Genomic DNA, 8338 nt, shown 5'->3' on the forward strand with positions numbered 1-8338 from the left:
CTGTAAGAGGGGGTGGCCCCAGAAGACCCTCAAGTCATCCCCTCTTCCCTACATCGTATTTGTAAGGGGTGGTCAATCTCGGAGCTAGAAGGGATCCCAGAAGCCTCCGCTCGTCTTGCACCAGGGAAGACCGCAGTGCAAAGATGGGGAAGGGATCATGCCCGGTGGCCGCTCCGCGGTCACCGCAGGACCCGCTCTTTAACCAAATACCACTAAAGGCCCCGCCTCCTTCCGGGGCGTTTTCGCTGCAGTCTCAGAGGACAAATGCAGGGCCTAGAGACTATGCCCCTTTAAGGTCAAAGCTTCCTTTGTTTCTCGGGCCCGCCCGCCCAGAGTTTGCGGCGCATGCGTAGTCAAGATGGCTGTGGCCGTGGCTGCCGTCCGGGCGGGCTGGCGCTATGCGAGGCCGGTGGGCTGGAGGCTGGGCTGCTGCCCGGGCCAGAGCCGGGCCGGGCTCTCCGGGGCGGCGGGGCGGTGGCCCGGGACAGCGCCCAAGGGGGCCCCGAGATTGCTGGGGGTGGCGGCGCTGGCCCTCGGGGGCGCCTTGGGGATCGGCCACACGGTGCGGGGCCGTCTGAAGTCCCAGGAGCAGTTGGCCAAGCAGGCGGTCCCCCAGGTGAGAGCGAGCAGCGGGGCGGGTGGGAGGAGGTGGGGCCCCTCAGGTGAGCGGGAAGTGGGGGACCGAGCCTACAGGAGGGCCGGGCCCCCTGTTCTCGGCGCGCAGCCCTGGGCTCCTCGCCCGGGGTCAGAGCCGGCCCCCAGGAAGCACCCTCGGGTGTGTGTGTATGGGAGGCTTTGATCGGGTCAAGCCCCAGTCGTGCCCCTAGGTTGGCGCTGTGTTTTGCAGTGGCACCAGCTCGGGGGGCGGGATAGCTGAGCCCTGTCACCACCCTGATGTGAGTGACCTTGGGTGAGTCACGCCCCCTCTCTTGGCGCCAGTTTTTCCACTCATAAAATTAGGGGGTTGGACTTGATCTCAAGTTCTTTCAGGTCTTAAAACGCTTAGAGATGGAGGGGACTCCACCAGCATCTCCTTAGGGAAGAGCCAGCCTGAGTGATGATCTCCCTCAAGCCTATTATCTCCCTCCCCTCTCTTTGGCTGCTGGGGATGGAGTGAAGTGTACAGGGGATTTTCCCAGCACTGGGGCCTGGAGCATGTGGATAAGGAGGAAGAAGAAGGGGTATCTGTCAGCTGATATGAACCTCATTTAGATAAAATCTAGGGAGTCCTCAGCCTGCTTCTTCTACTGTCACCAGGGCATCGAGGGGCAGAAGTTGGTAACTCCCCATCCTTAATCATCTTTCTGCCTTCCCCCTGACCTCCTCTTGGCTGCTGTTTCAACAGCTTTAACAAGGTATTGAGGGAAATCCGAATGTACAGTTTAGAGCTAGGAAGGGCCTTAGAGCCCATCTAGGACCAACTCATTAATTTTAGAGAGGAAACTACATCCAAAAAAAGAGAGAGAAAAGAATAAACTACACACAAAAAGTGACTTAGCCAGGGTAACACAGCTTATAAGTAACATGTCATTTGAACATATCAGGAGTCTTAACCTGGGGCCTGTGAAGTTTTTTTTTTATAATAGACATTTTTATTTAAAGTTTTGAATTTCCAATTTTGTCCTTCCTTCTCTCCTTCCCCTCCCTGAGGTGGGAAGCAATCAGATATAGGTTATACATGTGCAATTATATAAAACACTACCATATTAGTAATTTTGTATAACAAAATGAATAAAAGAAAAAATGAAAGTGAAAAATAGCATGCTTCAGTCTGTACAGAATCAATATCAGTTTGAACTTGTTTTTCTTTTTTTGTTTGTTTTTGTGGGGCTGTGAGGGTTAAGTGACTTGCCCAGGGTCATACAGCTAGTAAGTGTCAAGTGTCTGAGTTCAGATTTGAACTCAGGTCCTTCTGAATCCTGGGCTGGTGTTTTATCCACTGCACCACCTAGCTGTCCCCTTTTTCTGTCGTTTTTTTTGGGGGGGTGAGGCAATTGGGGTTAAGTGACTTGCCCAGGGTCACACAGCTAGTAAGTATCAAGTGTCTGAGGCCCGATTTGAACTCAGATCCTCCTGACTCCAGGGCTAGTGCTCTATGCACTGTGCCACCTAGTTGCCCCCCCCATTTGTTTTTAAAAAATATTTTGATGATTGTATTTCAATATGATTGCTTTCCTTGGTAATCCTATGTACTTTATTTTATGCATTTAAATACATTATTCAATATAATCGACTTCCCTTGCAATCTTATACATTTTATTCTTTTTAAACTTCATTCAGAAACAGGGTCAACAGGCTTCACCAGATTGACCAAGGGGTCCATGACACAAACAGATTAAGAAGTCTTGGCTGTTTACTGCTTATATCTGATATGATTGAAGCTGCCTTAAATGTGTTTTGTTTTTTTTTTGCAAGGCAATGAGGGTTAAGTGACTTGCCCAGGGTCACATAGCTAGTACATGTCAAATGTCTGAGGCTGGCTTTGAACTCAAGTCCTCCTGAATCCAGGGCCGGTGCTTTATCCACTGTGCCACCTAGCTGCCCCTAAATGTGCTTTTTTTTTAAATTTTACATATAAGGTATTTTATTTTTTCCATTACATGTAAAGATAGTTCTCAACTTTTGTTTATACAAGCTTTACAATTTCAGATTTTTCTCCCTCCCTCCCCTCTCTCCCCCTTCCCCTAGACAGCAGGTAATCTGTTATAGGTTATATCTATATATCTATATATTTATATACATATACATATGCATATATCTATACACACATACACACACATATATATATATATACACATAATTACATTAATCCTATTTCTGTATTAGTCCTGTTATAAGAGAAAAAATCAGAGCAATGATGAAAAACCTCAAAAAAAACCCCAACAACAGCACCAAAAACAAAAGAAATAGTATGGTTCCCCTAAATGTGCTTTTTAACCAAATTTCTCCCATAAAGAAATGTTGTTGGGAAAGCATGTCCTCCCAGGACTGAACTCAGAGTGAATCCCCTCCCTAACAGGCCACTGTCTCTTATCTACAGCTTGCTGAGGGCCGTCTGCAACTGACCCTGTACCAGTACAAGACCTGCCCCTTCTGCAGCAAGGTTCGAGCCTTCCTGGACTTCCATGCTTTGCCATATGAGGTAGTAGAGGTGAACCCTGTCCGGAGGCAGGAGATCAAATTCTCCTCCTACAGAAAGGTGCCTATCCTGCTTGCCCAAGAAGGAGAATTACTAGTAAGTGATTCTGTCCATCCCCACCCCCATTTCCTTGGGCCAAAATTGGGCTCATGGTTCCAGATCCCTATGGAACATAGAACTGGTGTGGGAACTGGTAGCTCAGGGCTGAAGCTATTAGCACCTCCACCCACCCCCTCCCAGGATTCTGACCCTTCTTCCAACTCCTGAAACTCTTCCCATCCTCCCTTCCCTTCCCACTTGATCCATGCCTCTCTGGCCAAGACTATGTGATTATAAAATGTTTTGAGATCTTGTAGAGCCCGACTATGCCCTGAACTAGATGGTAATTCTCTTTTTAGCAGCAACTTAACGACTCCTCCGTGATCATTAGCGCACTCAAGACGTACCTGGTGTCTGGGTAAGGGGCCTTTGTAGAACCATAGTCTGTAGGCTAGGAGGGACCTCTGGAGGTCATCTCATCCATCTTGGACCAGCAGTGTGGGATGGGGGTGAAGACAGGCATTACAGTGTGTCCAGGGAAACATGGACAGCTTTGTCCATGCACTTATTCCACTGTTCCATGGCTCTTGAGCTATGAGGTCCTTATGGGTATCTACACTAGGTCCCTCCTATTGTATGTATTTTATCTTGTTTTACCTGAAGAGATGGGGAACAGATCCACTGGAAAAATCCTTCATGGGTTTAAAATTGAGCCAATCACTATAAACTATCTCCCCCAGTGGTCTTGGAGTTACTCACGTTTTTCCAGAGACACAGGGAGTTGATGGAACAACAGACTTGTGGCACAGGGGAGGTACTCAAACAGATCACGTGGGGGGGGGGCGCCGGGAGGGGGGAAGGGTGGCCAGTGAGCTTATGACCTTGATTCTCTAGAAAGAACCTGGAGGATATCATTGCCTATTACCCACCAATGAAGTCAGTGAATGACCAGGGGAAGGAGGTGACTGAGTTTGGCAATAAATATTGGCTCATGCTGAATGAGAAGGAGACCCGGCGTCTCTACAGTGGGAAGGAAGCACAAACGTAAGTTACGAGGGGATGGGGGTTGTTGAGAACAAGAAAGAGCATCTAAAAAGATGTGCATGCCCCATGCACTGAGGCCTCCAAGATGAGAGGATAGCCTAGTGGGAAGGGCTGTCTTAGGGTAGGGGGTGCTGGGAGGGACCTCGAGGAATTTCAAGGAGCCAGTGTGATGTGTTTTTTCTCCTTCCTTCCCTTCCTTCATTCTCTTTCCTTCCTTTCTTCCCTTTCCTTCCCTCCTCCCTCCCTCCCTCCCTCTCTTCCTTCCTCCCTCCCTCACTCCCTGCCTTCTTTCCTTTCTTTCTTCCTTCCCACAATTAGAGCTAAGTGACTTGCCCAGGATCACACAGCTTAGTAAGTGTCTGAAGCCAGATTTGAACTCTGGTCACTCTATCCATCACCTAGCTGCCCCTGAGCCATTGTGATGATATTGAAAGAACAGGAGACCTGGAGTCTGGACTTGGCATCTGGGCCTGGCTCCACCACTAACCCATTGATCACCGAGGGGCATGTCCCCTCTTTGGACCTCAGTATCTTTGCCAAGAACACCCCAAAACGGGGTCAGGGAGAGTCAGACATGACTGAAAACAAGAACAACAACAGAATTTCTTAGCCATCGTACATGCTGGGCTTCAGCTTCCTGAGTTATAAAATGAGGGGGCTGGACTAGATTGCCCATTTCTAATTCTGTGACCCTGGGGTAGATGATGGCTCCACCTAGGCTAGGTGGCTAGACCTAGATGCATAGAATGGATCAAATTTGGGTCCTAGAGTCAGGAAGAATTGTTTTCAAATCTAGCCTCACACACTAACTGTGTGACCCTGGGTTAGTCACTTAACCACTGTCTGCCTCAGTTTCCTCATCTGTAAAATAGCATTTAACCTCCCAGGAGAACCAAAGGAGTTAATATGTGTAAAACACTTTGCAAACCTTAAAGTGCTATAGAAATACTAGCTGTTGTTCGTCTTGTTCCTGGGAAGGCTGGCCCTTATTTAAGCCTAGTCCCATCTTACTAAGAGCCCTCGTGTTTACCATCTTAACTCCTTCCCCACCCAGGACAGAGTGACCAGTAACAGAACCTTGGAGAGGAGGGGGCTTGGAGCCCAGCTGGGCTGAGTTGGGCCTTGGGAGGGGCTCTTCAAGCAGCGTTTCTGTCACACCTTCTGTGTGCTGGGCACTGCTCTAACGCTTGGCTAATCTCATCCCATTCCATCCTCACAACAGCCCTGGGAGGTGGGTGCTGTTATCATTCTCATTTTATAATTGAGGAGACTGAAAGGCAACAGAGGTTAAGTGACTGTCCCAGGGTCATACAGCGAGTCATTGTCTGAGACTGGATTTGAACTCACGTTTTCCTGATTCTATCCATTGCAAAACTTAGCTGCTTGGAGCTACACGCACACACATGCACACATATGCATGCATACATATCTATTTCCCACAGGGAGGAAATGAAGTGGCGACAGTGGGCAGATGACCGGCTGGTGCACCTCATCTCACCCAATGTCTACCGCACCCCCACCGAAGCCCTTGCTTCCTTTGATTACATTGTCCATGAAGGCAAGTTTGGCGTTGTTGAAGGAGCCGTGGCCAAGTATGTGGGTGCGGCGGCCATGTTCATCATCAGCAAGAGGCTCAAGAGCAGGTGAGCAGGGGCATGCTGGGGGAAAGTGGTCTGAGGAGAGGGGTACCGTGGGACTATACTGGGGAAGGCCATGGAGGGCAGGGCCCAGTCACACTCTCTGTTGCTCCTGCACTGGAGCAGGGGAGAAGTGTGCTCCCTTCCCCACCCCAGAGTGGTTCTTCCCTTGTTCTAGCTTTACTTTAACATTTTTCTCCAACAAGCCATGGCCTGACTTTCAGGCCATGAACACCTGGGTTCTTTCTTTGACTGTGCCCCAAATTCACCGTGCGACCTGAGAAGATGGGAGGAGAGGAGTTGTTACAGAGGCCCTGGGCTCCACTTCTCCCAGGGATAGCTTCTTCCTTTATAAACTATGAGGGTTGGGCTTGCAGATCCCTTCCGGGAATAATATTATGCCCATATCCTTGCCATGCTCCCCATCCCCTAACGCCTCTCCTCCTGCTCATGATGCCAGAGCCAGGAGGTGGGCCCTTCGGTTCTGCTCAGGGCAGCCCTCCTCATGTGAGAAGGCTGGGGCTGGGCTGGCACAGTGGGACCCCCCTCTGAGGGGCCTCTCTGCTGGGCTGCTGGACAAGAGGGCATTCCTCCCCAACAGGCACCATCTACAAGATGATGTCCGCGAAGACCTGTACCAGGCAGCAAACCAGTGGGTGGCAGCGGTTGGCAAAGACAGGCCCTTCATGGGGGGAAAGGAACCCAACCTTGCTGACTTGGTGAGAAATGTGGGGTGTCCCAGGGAGGGGGAGGACGATTTTCTGGGCTTGGATCCCCTATCCCATTCTCTGTCCAAGGTTACCTGTGTGACCTTGGACAAGTCATGTAACATCCTAGAGCCTCAGTTTTCTCCTCTGTAAAACGAAGGGTTGACTAGGTCCCTTCTACCTCTAAGTCTATGATCCAGTGATTTGCCAGCCACCATGCCATGCTGGTTGGACCCTCCAGGGCTAATGTCCCAGTGCCTGCTAAGGGACCCCTACCTATACATCCTGAGTTGTGACCCTACTTTTCCTGAGGCCCTGGCTCACTCCTAGCTTCCCTTTCCTTCCAGGTCTAGTGTCAAGGCCAAAATATGAGACCCCCAGGGTTGGAATTTTTAAAAACTCCGTGTCTCCCTGGGCTCTTTGTAAGACCCAGGGTCCCTATAACTACTCTCCTTCCATTGTCAGGCAGTGTATGGAGTGCTGCGTGTGATGGAGGGTCTGGAGGCCTTTGAGGACATGATGTGCCACACTCAAATTGGACCCTGGTACCTTCGGGTGGAGAAAGCCATTGCCGAAGCCCGAGGGCACTACTGACTCCCTTGTGCTGCCCTCCGGGGGGCTGAGTATCAGGGACCTTTGGATTCTGGAGCCATGGCGGGGCCGGCCCTCAGGGAGTAGTATGAAGGGCCCCTCCCTCATTCAGCTCCAGCCCTGAGCCGCCCACTTCTGGTGGTGGGCAGACTGTTAGAGCCCTGGCCCGGGGAGCCGGGGAAGGAGCAGAGAATCTTTCTTAGGGCTGCCCCTGATCCCAGGGAGGCTGAGATCCCTACTCAGAGCTCCTGGACTTTCACTATTTATTTCTGGTCTTCCTTGAGGGCTTCCGGGACCTCCCTCCCAGCCTGCCCTGGTGGCTTTCTCTGAACTCTTGAGTGTCTAGGAGGGAAGGAACAGGCCCTGGAACTGAGGGAAGGAGCTATGGGCTTCCCAGGGCATTTTCTGGAAAGTTCCAAGGTCCCTGGACGGGGGCCAGGTGGTTCCTTGTGGCCTAGGTCTCCTTGCCCTTGCTCAGAGGGTCCTAGAGAAAGGCTTCCTAAGCTATGAGTCTGTTTGCAATAAAGAAACGGTTTGCTGTTCCAAGGCTCTGACCCAATTATGAAATATAACATGCAAATGAGTCTTTTACATTTTATAAACCTAAGCTGAGCCTAGAGCAGGAGTTGTTGACTTTTTGTGTCACAGACGCCTTTGGCGAGCTGGGGGAGCCTCAGGACCTGTTCTCAAAGTAATGTTTTAAAATTAATAAATAAATACAAAGCATTACAAAGGAAACCACTTAAGTGGAAATACAGTTAGCAAAAACACATTTTAGGTACCTCCAGCTTAGAGGAACATAGGCCAAGTTAAGGGGAGCAGGTATTTGCTGCCATTGGAGCACTTTCTAATTCTCTTCCCAGGTGAGGCAAACACTACTTTCTTTCCCTGCCCACCTTGGGGGGTGGTATTACGTTCTTCCTCTCATGAGGGTCCATCCTTGTCACTGTATGTAGGTTGGGACCTTCAGCCATCATCACAATGCCCATACCCCCTACACAAGTAAGTTGAAACGTCATTTAAAGTGTTGAAGTTGTGATGAGGATATTTGTCCTGGAGGTGACACAAGTTTGAAAACCTCGAGCCATCTCAAGGAAAATGACAAGAACTACCCAGATTCCTGCTTTCTCAATTTTATAAAATCATGAGAATGAGCTCTGCATTCACCTAGGGTGTCCTTA

General features: G+C 49.9%; 1 protein-coding gene across 2 annotated transcripts; it reads left to right on the plus strand.

The window, feature by feature from the left end:
- Positions 1-344: 344 nt before the first annotated feature.
- PTGES2 (prostaglandin E synthase 2) lies at positions 345-7729 on the plus strand. Of its 2 annotated transcripts, none has more exons than XM_043990012.1 (7): positions 345-616; positions 3041-3235; positions 3538-3596; positions 4073-4222; positions 5665-5865; positions 6461-6578; positions 7032-7729. In XM_043990012.1, the coding sequence occupies exons 1-7, from the start codon at positions 359-361 to the stop codon at positions 7158-7160; spliced, it is 1110 nt and encodes a 369-aa protein (XP_043845947.1). In that variant the 5' UTR covers positions 345-358; the 3' UTR covers positions 7161-7729. The 2 variants fall into 2 exon arrangements, with proteins under 2 accessions (XP_043845947.1, XP_043845948.1); XM_043990013.1 differs by having other exon boundaries at positions 3541-3596.
- Positions 7730-8338: the final 609 nt, after the last annotated feature.

The sequence above is a fragment of the Dromiciops gliroides genome, chromosome 2, assembly GCF_019393635.1.
Source record: "Dromiciops gliroides isolate mDroGli1 chromosome 2, mDroGli1.pri, whole genome shotgun sequence".
Classification (NCBI taxonomy): Eukaryota; Metazoa; Chordata; class Mammalia; order Microbiotheria; family Microbiotheriidae; genus Dromiciops; species Dromiciops gliroides.

What these genes read in the sequence shown, in the direction of transcription:
- PTGES2 (XM_043990012.1), top strand. Translation starts at nt 359, where the DNA reads ATGGCTGTGGCCGTGGCTGCCGTCCGGGCGGGCTGGCGCTATGCGAGG. An exon ending in CCCAAGAAGGAGAATTACTA is followed by an intron (nt 3,236 to 3,537) that starts GTAAGTGATTCT and finishes TTCTCTTTTTAG; the next exon opens with CAGCAACTTAACGACTCCTC. An exon ending in AAGACGTACCTGGTGTCTGG is followed by an intron (nt 3,597 to 4,072) that starts GTAAGGGGCCTT and finishes TTGATTCTCTAG; the next exon opens with AAAGAACCTGGAGGATATCA.